Source organism: Corvus moneduloides, chromosome 1 (genome assembly GCF_009650955.1).
Source record: "Corvus moneduloides isolate bCorMon1 chromosome 1, bCorMon1.pri, whole genome shotgun sequence".
Lineage (NCBI taxonomy): Eukaryota > Metazoa > Chordata > Aves > Passeriformes > Corvidae > Corvus > Corvus moneduloides.
The window spans coordinates 38,244,032-38,259,040 of record NC_045476.1 but is presented as its reverse complement, the minus strand read 5'-3'; the positions used below and the strand labels follow the sequence as shown (position 1 = coordinate 38,259,040).

General features: G+C 40.7%; 2 protein-coding genes across 4 annotated transcripts in view; both read right to left on the bottom strand.

The window, feature by feature from the left end:
* The window catches only part of TOPBP1 (DNA topoisomerase II binding protein 1), a 28,841-nt gene extending 23,468 nt beyond the window's left edge, over positions 1–5,373 (bottom strand). The window contains exons 1-8 of one of the 3 annotated variants that reach the window (XM_032106439.1): positions 5,334–5,373; positions 4,956–5,043; positions 4,248–4,382; positions 3,554–3,697; positions 2,855–3,036; positions 2,545–2,738; positions 1,545–1,724; positions 468–637 (exon numbers count right to left, since the gene is read on the bottom strand). In XM_032106439.1, the coding sequence (XP_031962330.1) occupies positions 468–637; positions 1,545–1,724; positions 2,545–2,738; positions 2,855–3,036; positions 3,554–3,697; positions 4,248–4,382; positions 4,956–5,036 (1,086 nt within the window). In that variant the 5' untranslated portion in view covers positions 5,037–5,043; positions 5,334–5,373. The other 2 variants (XM_032106456.1, XM_032106445.1) reach the window with 2 other exon arrangements.
* Positions 5,374–6,992: 1,619 nt separating this feature from the next.
* Positions 6,993–14,700, bottom strand: LOC116442854 (C-C chemokine receptor type 5-like). The gene is made up of 2 exons (XM_032106424.1): positions 14,227–14,700; positions 6,993–10,596 (listed from the first exon to the last, which is right to left on the bottom strand). The coding sequence occupies exon 2, from the start codon at positions 10,583–10,585 to the stop codon at positions 9,515–9,517; it is 1,071 nt and encodes a 356-aa protein (XP_031962315.1). The 5' UTR covers positions 10,586–10,596; positions 14,227–14,700; the 3' UTR covers positions 6,993–9,514.
* Positions 14,701–15,009: the final 309 nt, after the last annotated feature.

Below are 15,009 nucleotides of genomic sequence, written 5' to 3'. Positions count from 1 at the left end.
TTTAAAAAAATAGAATGTTTTCATATAATTTGTTTCAACTGCTGCAGAACACAGAGAGTAGTGCTGCAGCTTCTGAGAAGAAGCAAAAAAGTTAAGCATTTATAAATGGATTAATTTATCTTTGCAAATTAATCTAGCATGGCTTCAATGTTTACTAATGGAGTGAACCCCCAAAATCGCATAAACAAAAAAACCCCCCAAATAAACCCACACACTAATTCTAGAACCCATTCACTCTAGTGTTTGAATACAGATGCCTATGAATATAAAATTTTATATTTCTACTACATATTTAATACAGTTATACACACACACATAGACACACACAAGCTACAGCATGTGGAGATATCTAATATTCGTTGCTGACCACGGAAACAATTTACTCAAGCAGAAAGTGCCAGTGTTTCAACATAGTTGCTTTCACTTGTTAAAATGGAACATTTCAAAGTATACATTGTTAAACATACTCGACACCCATCTAACAAATCTTCAGGGGCTTGAAAAGAACTTATGTCCAAGTTTTCCAGCTCATCAGGAAGAGGATCCAGTCTGCTGCTCATAGCTGAACTACATGCAGTTTCATTAACACCGCTTAAATTGATATTGGAAATGTGGCTGACGTCCGAAAGGGTATGATCTTTAAATAAAGTTAAAAATAAAAAAGAGGCATTAGACTTGGCTCAGCTCTCTCTGCTGCTTCATTAAAGAAAATACAAACCTACCACTTATGATTTTGTGGTGCTGTAAAAAAATGTAAAGTCTGAAGTATGAAAAATACTAGATAAGTAAAACCTTTGTTTTTTTCACACACAGAATGAGCATGGTCTTACTCGAAAAAGTGCTTATACCCCTCCTGCTTATTCCCTAAAGGATGACACCAATGACATAGCAGCCAATGAGACTTGCTTTCACAGCTTTTATTCTAGTTTTGTGGCCACCTATTAGAAACACTTTTAAAATTAAAAAAGATTCTCTATAGTAGAGAAATCAATGCAAAACTCTGTAACTTAAAAGAAGTAGGAATCAGTACCAAGTGCACACACTAAAGCTGTTTATCTTTCATGCCACCATGCGGGCTTACAAAATACTTTTCTTTTCTGTTACTATCATGGAGTAAGTAAAACCAAGTCTATAATGAAAAAAATAGAAAAATATTATTAAAAACTTCAAAATCAGTATTTTTCCCCCCACCCCCCAAGACTGCTATAAGCTTAAATTCATTACAGACACTTGTTTTAAACTACAAACGTATAAACTATTGTGCTTTTCTAGATATACACCACTGGCTCTCAAGCAGAAAATCATACACCTGATTCAAGTTTACTTTTGTAACAATCATCCACATGTTTCAAGTCTACACATGTTGGAATACTCAATGTGCATAAAAGCAATCTGTTGTGTTTTATGCTTAAGCTGAATCTAGAACCCAAACTGTCAAACCACTGTTGTAAAAGCAAGTACCTTACTCATCTCAAAACAGTTCTTCCTCCTTAATACAAGTACTTCCTATCTTATTTGAACACATTTTAAAATATCTTACTTACTATGAGGCTTGCTGGTGTCATTTGTAGGTGTTGATGTACTGGGTGCATTATGCAGTTTTGATCCAGCCTCTATTCTATACATTGTCTCATCCTGACAGAAGCCTTTCTTGATGCTGTCAGAAAACCACTGCACAGACACACAGTGCACATTCCACTTTCTGGCACATTCATACTTTTGACCTTCCAGATGTAAACAAAATTTTAAAAAAAAATCACAATCATTAAAAGACTAAAGCATTAAACAGTGATTGCTGGAAGATGGCTGGACATTAAGAAATTTATAAATTCAAATAACTGATTTTAATGGACAGATTATGTTTTACTGGACTGTTGATATGCTGTTTATACTCTAAATAAAGTTAGAGTAAAAAAAAAATCTCATGGATGGCTAACTCATGGTATGACGAGGCACTAAAGAAACAAAAAAGGGAAAAAGGCTTTAAAGCATTCAAGCACACACAAAAAAAAAAAATCAAAAAGTCCAAGGATATTTCACTGTAGGCAAAGAGAGAGAAATTGGGGAAAAAAAAGAAAACCCTTCCTTTCTTCTCACAATAAAAGTAAAATCCTTTCATCTTCCCAAGAGGAAGGAAAAGGAGCTTTCATTTTATTTTAGTAGGGAGTTTGGAAGACACAAAGAATAATCAGGTAAAAAACATCAGGCCACAATCCAGTTTCAATCACAGTACAAATTAAGTCCTATCCAGCTCTCCCAAAAGAAGATTTTTTTCCTTTAGCCCCTTCTAGGATTTTCTCTTTTCCCTTCTTTAAATACCATCTATGCCTCTAGCTTTTTTTCCTCTTTTGCTCTCTTTCTCATGTCTTTAGAGCAAAGCAAAGGCACCCTGTGTTACTCTTGCCATCAACAGTGATTCCCTAAACAGAAGCAGTAAGAGCAACACCGAAGCAAACATAGAGGCAGTTCCAGCTCTTGTGCTTACACACATTCACACTACTTCAACTCCAGAAGTGCAAACAACATTTACTCTGTTGGTTTTACCTTTTGGCTCTTGAACTATGAGATGAGTGCATTCATTCATCTTGAGCTGCCCCGTGTACTGCCCACCATGCTCAGCAGTGAGGCGCTGGACTTCTTTCCTGTCAGAGCTGCTTAAGCCAGTTACACAGATCGTGCAGCCGAGGAACACAGGACAAGCATAGTCCTCCATGTTAACATCAGTGTACCTCATTATGCTACAGGAGTGAGATAAAGTAGTTATTTTCCAAGTAAACTCAACTAGGAAAAGAAATTAGTCGGTACATAAGATTTACCAGTCCCCAAAACAAAATCAGTTTTGTTTTTTTCATACCGTTGCTGAGACTTATCCCACAATGTCTTAACCCAAGAGGGAAGCAAAACAGGTTTCTTCAGGGAAGCAGCTACCAAGTATTTCTTGCTGCCAACTTCTCCAGCTATCAGATGAGTCACTGACATGTTGAGGTCTCTGTATATACATCCACCCATCATTTGCACATACTTGTGAACTTCTTCCTGGATGGGGAAAAAAAATATAGAAAATTATCAGGGGAAAAAAAGAACCTACATGACAGTCATGTTCACCTTAAAAAACCCCCCCAAAATGTGGATTTCAATTGTCCCTGATTTCCCCTAAAAACTGTTCAAAAATACTAAATACATCTACATGGAAGCCATAAAAACCTAACTGTAGTTTCCATTTTACTTGCACTTACTATAAGCAGAACATAATATACTCCAAATAAAAACATCACTACTATGCTGTATGAGCAAAATTTTGCAGATGGTTGACATTTTAGGTAGTATGAGAAAAAGATATCGGAATAAATATAAAGTAAACACATATAATCATATTTGAGGTGTATTAATATGTGAGCAAACCACACATAGTCTACAAGCTACAGAAGACTTGATGGATCTAGACACAGGCACAAGGAGACTTCTATGCTCCGACTGCTGCCTTAGTAATGAGCCATGCAAAGCAAATGTCAACGACAACCAGCTGAACAATCCATCCCTGGGAAGGCCTTACCCTCACATCCTTCTCCAGGCTGGTACAGGACACCGTGACGTTGGCCATGGTCATGTTGTACACGGGATACTCAGCTCTCGGGACACACCGCTGCGACTGCATGCAGTACAGGACTACCTGTGGTCCAACAATCCTACAGCCAAGCTGCAATAAAATAACAGGAAAAGCACAAAGAAAATATGCAGTGGGTACACTGGCATTAGGAAGGCTTTCCTTGTCCCTGAGTTCTGAGGAAGACAGGGTCCTTGGTCTGTCCTCCCTCTCCTTTAGCATCTCCAGGTAGCTGACAGTTTTCACTTTCAGCTGTGGATTTTCTGTACAATCACTGTAGATTTTCTGGCCTCAGTAAATCAGCCAATGCTATGGCTATGGTCAAAGAATTCCAGCTAGCCTATCTCTGTCCACTAGACAACTCCTGGCAGTCAAACCAAATCACATTTATCAGGAGATAAAAGGTGTAAGAACCATCTTAGGGACTCCAGCAGAACCAGCACCAACCATACCATTTATTTTTCCAAATGTTTGAAAATAATCATTATGGTTTGCTGGTCACCTTCTTCCTTAAATACAGGATGCAGTGAAGTTCCTACTGCTACACTCAGTGCAGGAGAGAACATACAGGATGCAAGTATGGACACAAGTGCTTCTAAAAATGAAAACAATAGAGCTCAAAGTAAGTTGCTGGGTGACATACCTTTTTGAGGTGACTGAAACCCACGCCTTGGAAAGGATCACAAATGTAAAGTGATTTATCATTTTCTTTTATATTGAGTACTGTTTCTTCTTCAAGGATCTGAAGATGTTCTTCTGACTGGAATTCTTTTATAGACTGCAGGTAAATGATGCATACAACATTTATCTAATTAGCAAGTAATTAATAGAGGCAGTCCTGTGCAAACTCCACAAGTGCATATCCTTGAAACAGGTCACAACAAAGCTACCATGCAAACAGATACTGGCAGAAGAAAGAGCTAAAACATCTCATGGGTGTTCCCCTCATTCCCTTGAGTCTTCACAATATTCTGACTTAAATATTCAGCACAGAAGCCTTCAGGACCTGATCCTGCCACATGGTGCCTTTGGCTCACACTAACCTCCCAAGATGTAAAACGATGCACAGTGTCCTTCTAAAGTTTGTGTTTAGATGAGTGACCACCACATAGGCCTTCCAGGCTACATGTCCCTTCCCTACACGTCACCAGGTTTTGAAATTGAAGCTATTTCGTTAAGTAAGTTCTTCAGCAAAATTGCTCTTACACACTAAACACCCCAGCTATAGAAACAGCTTTATTTCCAGGTGTATACATGTAAGCTAGCCTATTGTATGGCACATGCAGCTAACTCAGCCACAGAAATCACATGGCAATTCACCAAGCTCACATAGGTGACCAAACCCACTTACCTCAAGGGCTTTAGAAAAATACTCCGAGCTCCCGGAAGACTTTATGAACTTCACAAAAAACGGCTCCTTACTACTTCTCATCCTTTAACTAAGAAGCAAAACCCAGTGAGCGCCCTGACATTCCCGCCGCAGCCCGGAACCCCTCTCGCCCTGTCCCTCTTCCCGCCGAGCCACGGGCCCGACGCACCCCACCCGGCCTCGGTGGCGCCGACTTCAAACGGGGACGGAGGGGCGGGGACAGGCCGGCCCCACCAGGAGGCCCCTTCCCCACGGGGCCCAAAGCCCGCACGGAAGGGTGGCCGCTGGGCAGCGGGCGCCCGGCACTCCCGGTCCCCACAGACCCGGCCCCACCGCAGCCGCCCCCGCCCGGCCGCTCACCCGCGCGGGAAAGCGCCGGCGCTGGCACTGCGCAGGCGCGGGGCGGGGTCTGCACGGTGGGGGCGGGGCCGGGGTGGGGCGGGCCGAGGGGCTCGGCGGGGCTGCGCGCTCGCGCTCCGCCCGCAGGGGGCGCTGGGAGGCGCGTGCCAGGGCGGGCGGAAGAGGCTCTGCTGAGGGAGCGCGGGGCGCCGGGAGAGGCGGGAGGGGAAAATACTTACGGAATCACAGGGGGATAAAGGGCTGGAAGAGACCTTAAAGAGCATCCGGTCCCAGCCTCCCCTGCTATGGCAGATACGTCCCACTAGACCAGGTTACTCTATACCGCATCCAACCTGAACTTGAACTCTGCCAGGGATGAGGCATCCACAACCTCCTTGGGCAACCTGCTCCTCACCACCGTCACAGTAAAAAATGTTTTCCTAATATCTAACATAAATTTACCCTCTTTTAATTTGTGCCCATTACTCTTCGTCCTATCACTGCAGTTCCTGATGATGAGTCCCTCTCTGGCTTCCCTCTAGGCCCCCTTCAGATACTGTGTATTGGGTTTGCACGGCCGGGTTTTTGGTAACCAGAGGGCTGTAGAGGTCGCTTCTTTAAGCAGCTGCCAGAAGCTTGCTCCATGTCCAGCAGAGCCAATCCCTGATGTCTCCAAAGATGGACCTGCCACTGGCCAAGGCTGGGCCAATTAGAAATGGTGGTAACACCTCTGTGATAACATCGTCACGAAGAAAAAAACCAAAACGTTGTTGCCCAGTGGTAATTGCAGCCAGAAAAGAGTGAAGTGAGTCAAGTTTTTCATGAACCATCACCCCCAAGTCTTTCTCCATAGGGCTGCTCTCAGTCACTTCTATACCCAACCTGGATATGTGTCTGGTTCCCATGACCCTGGTGTAGGACTTGCACTTCACTTTCATTCTTGTAGCTTGTAGCTTCCAAGCTGTGAGAAAGAACATCAAATGCTCTCCTTCCAGAGCAGGGTATGGAATCTTGAACCGCACTATTGGCATCTGCCTGCAGCATTACAGGGTGATCCTGCCTATGCGTCCAATGGACCTCCATTCCGTTCTTAGTCACCACAGTGGCTTGCTGCTCTTTCCATAATAGAGATAATGGCTGTAGTGAGGGGAGTCATTCCATTAGAAGATTCCCTTAGGAAAAGAGATCACAGCATCAGTTAGCTTGGAAAAGACCTCTGAGATCACTGAGTCCATTCCATGACCAAACACCACCCTGTCAACCACACCATGGCACTGAGCGCCACATCCTGTCTGTCCTTAAGCACCTCCAGAGACAGTGACTCCAATACCTCCCTGGGATGCCCATTCCAATACCTAATCACCCTTTCTGTGAAGAAATTCCTCCAAAAAATGTTCTGAAGAAGGAAAGCACCAAAAACCTTGCTGGAGTAGTGCATATTTGTTGGCATCAAACTTTACAGTGAGACCACATGATGGCACTGTAATCTTTAGAACTGAAGTGTGTGCACAAGTCCACCGTAATTGTTAGCTGTTTGCTAGGTGACCTAATTACTTAGGTCACTGGAATTCTTTTGTACGCTTATTTATTTTAAAAACCACCAATATCAACCATCTAGGATCAGTATGAATTGTCTGAGATACTGTTTTTCCCACTGGTAAATGTAAACAAAAACAAATGTAATGACAACCAAAATAGCATATTTATTATTAGATTATTAGTGACAAGCAGTTAAGAGCACTGGAGTTATCTTGATGGTCCTGTTTTATTTGATTTTGCTGGTTCTTAGTCCAATTGTAAAACCATGAGTTTGTCCTGCCTGTTCTTTCAGAGTTATGAAGAATTTATCCTCCTTTTCCATTCTTCTGGCCTATTCTAAAAAATTGGGGATGGAGGTGGGAAAGGATCAAGAGGTCTAACAAAAAAGTTAACCAACTTTAATGGATGGTATAATGCAAAATGCTATTATAGTTATTGGCAGAGTCCTTAATTGAATGTACAAACAGTGCTACCAAATACTGTGTTTTCAATTGTCTCCTTGAATGTGGATCACAGTTCACTGCAGTAGCTGAAATACGACTTGTTTTCATGTGAAGTGTGATCCCTTTCCAGTGAAGTGATGGAAACTCTTGATAAGCTGCTGATCCACTGGGCCACCAGTCTCAGTTCTACCTCTTTTCTCCAGAAGCTGCTTGTTGCTTAGAAAGAGCCATGATTGGAGGTCCATGCTGCAGAAGGATCAGGGCAGCTTTTTGACATGCCTCTCAGAAAGTTTGTCAGCGTGTCCATGCAAGTTTGGTTGTTGTTCTTTACTCCTGAAGAGCTGATAAAGATTCATTACTGTGTCTGGCATCAAAGCGCTCCAGAGAAAGTAGTTTTCTAAAGGCAAGGTGTTTTCAAGGCCAAGTGAAAGTTATTGTCAAGAGCAGAATAAAATACAAAATTGTTTTCATAAATGTATTCTATAAGTAAAAAAAAAACCAAACCCAACACACATATATATATATATATATAAATGCAGCCTGACTTGAAGTTCCTGCATGTATTTCTCATTATGCTGATATAGGCACCCATTTTAAAAGCATATACAAAGTCCAGAAAATAATTGATGTACAGGGCCCTTAAGAAGAGTATGAAGCTGAAAATCTGGTAAATGAGAAGGTATGGTATACTTCTGTTACACTTCCCAAGTGGACGTAGTTCCAAAGTGGTGTTTAATATGACAAAAATGAATAATTCAAAACAAGTGGTTTGAGAAGCAAAGATTTCCCTATTCCACTTCCTGCTTTCACAAGAACTTTCCACTGTAAAATTTCTTTGAGACTTCTTGAAACATTTGCTTATTTGAAAATATTATTTAAAAGGCTGTCTAGAGAAGTTGGGAAACAGAAATTGCCCTTCTGGATAGGAACAGCAAACAAAATATTCATTTTTAATTTCCTGTCTCCAAAGTTGTCCAATACAATAAGTCTTAGGGGAAATATAAGAACTGTTAGAAGGAGAACTTGGCCCAAATTAATTAATAGTGTGATTTTGTTATGTTCTTAAGCACGTGAGTAGCCCCATATTTATTTCATGTTTTCTATGTGTTCCCATGCTTTAGAGGTTCTGAGCTTCACAGAGAATCAGTCACATTTAACCATCAGTCTCACTAATTATGGAAGCTTTTGCTCTCTGTGAAACTCCTAAATGGCAAAAGACTCCCGTTGTCATAGCCCCCCAAATGATACCAGCTTCTAAAACAAGAGAGATGCTCTATGCCCTTGACTCTGTAGAACAGAGAATATTTTTACTTATTCAGATGTTTTGTTAACTTAAATGTTTCTAACATACACTTATCTTAAAAACATCTGTGTTAATCCTGTTCAGAAATCATTTTCACACCTCTAACGCTGCTGTGGTTTGGCAGCCATTATGCCCACATTCTTTTTTTTAAGTTTTATGTAGGCTACAAAAATGGCAAGCAAAATCACTGTACTAAAAAGCTAAAACACTGTTGGCTCATCGTTCATGTTTGATCCAACCTAGTTAAAGCTCCATTTGCAATACTTTATTTTTAAAATACTGTTACCACACTGATTTTCTGCAATTATATTAGCTTTTTAGTGTGAATAGCATATAAAACAGCAGATGAGTAAAAGAGAGCCTTCAGAAACATCAAACTCTAAAATCACTCAGGTATTAGCCCCTAGTAGTTAGAACTATTATGAGAAAGATCTAAGTGGTTTATGTATGGTTCAATCGTACAGAAAGGAAAATATCAGAGTCTATTCTAAGTGTATAAAATTTTCCATTCCGTGCGGTATCACAGACCTCAGTAATTTAGCATTATTTACAGAGATACACAACCAGCCTAGTAAAAAATGTGACTGAGACTGAGTTTAAATGAGTGAGATATCTTGTGTAATGTACAGTCAAGAGATGTTTCCAAAGAACCAGTGTAAATTTATAGCTTCTAGTTCACTTCAAAAAATCTGTTAGTCTGCTAGCTCAGGCCCCAAATCAGGTAACTTGCTACATGCTTTTCATTTATTTACAAATACCCAAGTCTATGAGCAAAAGCAAACTTTGATAAATATGTATTCTGTGATTTTTTTTTTTTTTGCAGCTGCCTTAGAAAGAATATCCAGGAGAGATTCAGTAGGCTTTCATCACAGAGTTGATCTCACAAGAGTCAATTCCATTTTTTCACTAGACACAACTTACAATGCAGCAGAAACTTCTTGTTCTCCGGTAGATTGTGTGTAGGTGGAGCTAGCTCGTTCAGCTGTGTCAACATAGAAAACAGGACAGTATTTAGAGAAGTGGACCCCAATCTGCTTTCGGAAAAAGCTGTGAAGATATTTCCTAAATTTTTCTCCAGCAAAAGCATAAATTACAGGGTTGATACAACAATGGATCATTGAGATTGTTTCTGTCACTTGGATTGCTTTGTGCAGTTGACCATTTCCTTCACAAGTAGAGATGGAAAATGCACCTTGAAAATCACGCAAGAGAATGCAAATGTTGTATGGCGCCCAGAAAAAAAAATAGATAATCATGATGATAAAAATAAGCCTGACTGCTTTATGTTTCTTCTCATTCCTACATTGCAATAACGTCTTTATAATTTGTGTGTAGCTGCAGATCATAATTAACATTGGAATAAGAAGTCCCAGGATGTTCATTTTTAAGGTGAGGAATTGCTTCCATGTATTTCTCTGCTCTGATGGATAATGAGCAGTGCAAGTGTAGCCTGAACTTTCCTTCTGAGTTTTGTGAAATACTACCCCAGGAACAGAAATAAGAACAGCAACAGCCCAAGTGACGACACTGGCGAGGATGCCGTAGGTGACTGTCCTGGCTTTCAAAGCAAACACCGCGTGCACTATGGCCAGGTACCTGTCCAGGGTCAAGAGGATTATGAAAAAGATGCCACTGTAGAAGCCAAGAAGGTAGACACCTGACAGAATTCGACACAGTGCCTCCCCAAAAATCCAGTCATGAACTGCGTAATAAGCCCAAAAAGGGAGAGAAAACACAAACAGCAGATCAGAAATTGCCAAGTTGAGCAGGTAGATGTCAGTCATACTCCTCAGCCTCTTGTATTTTACCAGGATAAGGACAACAAGCATGTTGCCTGTCAGGCCAAATATCACCACTAAAGAATAAAGAGGTGGCAAAAATTTTGCTGCAAAGTGCTTTTCCTCAATTCCCATGCATGGTGTCGAATCGCCATAGTCAAATTCTGTTGTCACTGCCCAGTCGGTGAAGTCTGTGGTTTCATTTGCCATGGTGTATTGGTCTGGAAAGGAGAAAAAGAAGACATTAAACTAGAGGAATCTCCAAGCTTTGCAGTGAAGAGAATGAAACATGCTGATGTTCCCTTCTGAAATGCATTTTGCTGATGAGCACAGAAGCACTACTATGTCAAGGTGTGAAAGAGAATGAAATTGCAGAGCTCCTGGGAAACCCACCCACACAGCTGTGGAGTCACACTGGTGCATGTTGGAAGTGTGCTGTGTGTCATTTCCCACGTGTAAATTATCACATGCATTTTTCCTCCTCAGCAGAGCCTGTCAGCTGCCTGGCCTAACCAGAAACAGAGAAATGGCGGATTGAATCTGAGGCATGGCTATTCTTGATTTAGGGACTGTGTGAGGGACTGGCCTTCCCTTGCAAGAAGGAGTCAGGGCCTGGGAGGTGAGTGTGCAGCAGAGCTGTGAAAGTCCTCAGGCAAGTTCTGCTACAGTGGTAGCAGAGAAAGGCTTGTGACTGTGACGTCAGCCCCTCCAGTCTTCAAAGCCTCCCCTTTTCCCAAGTCCCTGGTAGGACTGTGAGCCAGATGCAGAAGCACAGCTTTGTGTAACTTGGTCTCTGAAAAGCTCAGGACAACTGTCTTCTCACAGACCCCCAGAGAACATGGTAGAACTCCTCTGTGTCCCATGAGAAGCTGGGCAGAGGATTTTGTGAAGATGGGTGTCACAGGGACAAAAAGTGCTCCCTGGTCACTCAGTGGGGAAGTGCAACCAATGCCTTTGATAGCCAGTCAAAGAGAGCTACTTGCTGTCTGGTTAAAGGGCTGCTCTGTCTTCCTGTGCCACCATGACTGCTTTTATCAGACACTTCATGGCAGACTGGTGGCTGCCCACGGCAGGGTGTTGGTTTTGAAATTAGCCTCTTCCTGGAAATGTTATGCCTGCTCTTAGACAAGGCTGAGACAGTGCTCCCAATGCAGAAGCGTTCAGGCAGTGCATGTGCCCCAGCTTGCTGTGTGATCTCTGAGTGCTCGTGGTTGTGCTCCTTTTCTGAATGCACTTTTTTCAATGGTGTGGTCTGCCCTGTGGGATCACAGGCATCTTTTGCAGAGACCAGGCTCTCAAAACCACCTTTTCATTCTCTCTGCACTTGAGGTCTTCAAGTCTAAATGTAACTGAAGAAACTCAGCCCATGTCTGGAGTGACTCAGAGACAGGCCCCTGCTCTACTTTTTGGTACAAGCTCATAATGGTCCGTTCCGACTTAGAGCATGTGAAATCCCCAAAGCATCTTTGTGCCTGTAGACAAAACCTCTCAGGAGAAAGGACTATTTTCTGCTGTAAAAACAGATTGCTTAAAATGCCGGTGTCCTTAATCTGTGTCAAAGTGGTTGACTTAGCCCCTTCCCCAAGACCTCAGCTGAGGTTTAGCTATCTGCCAGGTCTGTGACCTTAAAAATCAGGTTCCTCTGCCAGCTCCTGATGGTGATTCTTATGCTGCACAGTGCAGATATGCATCTGCCCCAAAAGAGAAAGCTTTGTTGGAGCAAAATCTGCACCTTGTACAAAAAGAAATGCTGCTTTTGCAAATTTTTTTACTGCTCTTTCCCCAAGTTTTTGAGTCTGGCTACCAGCTCTGTGCCTAAGAATAATAAGAACAACAGCATCATGTTCAGACGTTACTTCGGTAAGTTGAGTATGGCGTAAAGTTTTCTTTGGGAGAATGAGGAGTAAGAGAATATTAGCAAATTGTAACAGTTTGGGTCTCAATTTTGCCCAGATACAATTTCTTGATGAGAAATAAGTGCTGTCTTCAAAGGCTGTCTGTCAGGAAACTTTGGAAATCTCTGTGAAACAGTTTTTTTCCCTAGTCATACTAATTACATAGTTGTTACAATGCAGCAGTAATGGTTTTATTGCTAAAGGAAGTGGCTCCGTCAGTAAATAACTTGATTTTAAAGCACTTAAGGGTTTATATTTCTTAAGTACTTTCAGTAACATTAAAAAAAAAAAAAATCAAGTTTATAAAACACTCTTTGGTCTAAAACATTAACTTCTTTACTTCAAAACATGATGAGACTTGGGCATTACCCAAGTAAATATTTAAGATTTCTTTCAGCTAGACCTGCTAGATCCGTGTTGCATACCCTGACAGTACACTCCTGGTACTGCATGTAGCTAAATATCCTCATTTACAATGTGTCAGTCAACCATGCTGTATACTGGGATTAGGGGATGAGTGACCCAGCACTTCCGGCCTTGCTCATTTTGCACCTGGGGGATGGTCATGCATAAATATGAGTATGAAAAACAACTAAGTCATAAACCCAGAGTGGGATTTTATGAGTAGGCAATTGATAGGATTCATGCAAATATCTTTGCAAAATGCTGCCTTGATATTACTGTGATAATTCTTTTTGTGACAGACCCTTCTTCCTGTTAACTGCTATCTCAATGCCTTCTCTCTTTTCCCTCTGCCTGCCTAGAATGACAATCACATCTTCCCTGCATCTTGTCTTCTTCCTTTCAACCCTTTTTGCATGCTTAGATTACGGCCTCCCCTCTGAGCAGTTGCCTCTGCTAACTGAGCCCCATTCCTCTAGCCCAGCTTTTGTTTCAGAAGTCTCTCCACAAAAGTATTTACTACTCTGAATGGTGTATAGTATCCAGCACATGCTGACAGTGGAGACTAAAAATACTTGGAAAAATAATTTGGAAACCAGAAAAAGGAACTGAAAGCAGGTTTGTGCTCTATCCTATAATCTCGCAGTTTTAGGAAACACTGTTAGCTACTGGCTAGAATATTTCACTGGGTTAATCAGTTCACCTAACTAGAGTAGGTTGTTCACCTAACTAGAGGGATCTGACTGGGTTTATGTTTCCTGATCATTAAAAAAACCCCGAAAGATAGTCAATGAAGATCTCTGAAGAAAGGGTATTTCAAAAAAAGTTCTATATTATTCTGAATACCGTTTAAATAAATGACATATTTCTAGAAACCTGCAATCTGTTGTACAAATTCTGTTGCTCTGCTTGAGACTAGCAGTCATGCAGTTTTTAAAAGAAAGGCTCACCATAGAAAAGATGAGTAAACTCATGTCACTGTTTTATTCTGAGTTTCAAGTCACAGTTTTCTGTGTTTTAAGAGGCAAAGATTTTATTAAAATGAGCTTCAGTTCATATGCATAGTCCCATAAAATGGTAATAATTATAAAGCTGTAGCAAACAGAGGTAAAGTGCTAAGGTATGCTGCATGTATCCAATGAGATCAGTGTCTAAAATACAACACTACGTTTTCTGTGGTCATCCTGTGAGAAGAATAAGTACTCTTCACTCAAATAACACTCAAACAATTGCTTTGTTTTGAAGTAAAATCCATATTTCTGTCATTGCACATCATTTTCAGAGACAAAATCAGGGAGGCATACTCCATTATGTTTCTTACTCAGATCAGTCTCTAGAGATTTATTTCTTTGCTTACCTGGATCCTCTGCTTAAGTCTTCTAGTTATTTTTTCCTTTAAAATTAGTGTATTCCATTTAACATGTATTATGCATTTTGCCAGGGTTATTTTTAAAGACACTGGCAGGATTCCACAAGTATTTTTCACTTCAGGCATCATACTACCTAAGCAGCTACTAAATGTTAAAAAAAAAAAAAGAGCCAAAGATGACTTACCATGTATCTTATGGTGCAGGTGATGTCTTGTATTATTACAACATGAGTAATGCTAAAATGACTTGTCCGTCACAAGATGAAGGTCAAAAACATCTCTTCCTGTGTGAAGAAGGATGTATCAGTTTGAAAACTTCTGGCAAAAAAAAATCTGTTTTCACTTAAAAAAAAAATGAAGGAGCTGTTCTCTGGTTCTCTTTTTTCTAAAAATGGGTCATCAGATGTTGCTTTTCTAACTCTTGAGACGTGCAGATATGTTGAAATTCTAGAGGATCCTCCTAGGAGTTGAAGTTTCACAACCCACAGCTGTAGTTTCAGAAAAAGGATTTATATAATTATTTTATCTTTTTTTTTAGCTAGCCTGTTTGAATCAAGAACAGTTTACATGTGGTTTATCCCTTTATATTTTTTAGTCATTAAATTTCTTTTATGTTTTTCTGTCCTTTAACTAAAAGCGGAGCCAGTGAATAAAGTTTATGCTTCTATTCAGAACTACCTGGACTTTCTGTTGTCTTGCTCTGAGTTGCAGTCCTTATATTTCAGGAGAGTTGATCGATCCTATTTTTCTTTAACCTGGTCTTCTGGACTGTGTTTTTTATTTTAATCACTCTCATAAGACTATGACTTAGTCTGTGTAGTGAGTCTGACCTTTTAAAACAGGACTGATAGTTACGTTTTGGTATTAAACTTTAGAAAAGCCTGATAAAATCTGATTTCTTATCAATTTCCTTCCTTGTAGTTGATGCCTTTTTAGAGTTAAACTGAAGCTGCATTGTGAGCAGATTT

Bases quoted from the DNA above. Each gene is read 5' to 3' on its own strand.
- LOC116442854 (XM_032106424.1), bottom strand. From the start codon at position 10,585: ATGGCAAATGAAACCACAGACTTCACCGACTGGGCAGTGACAACAGAA.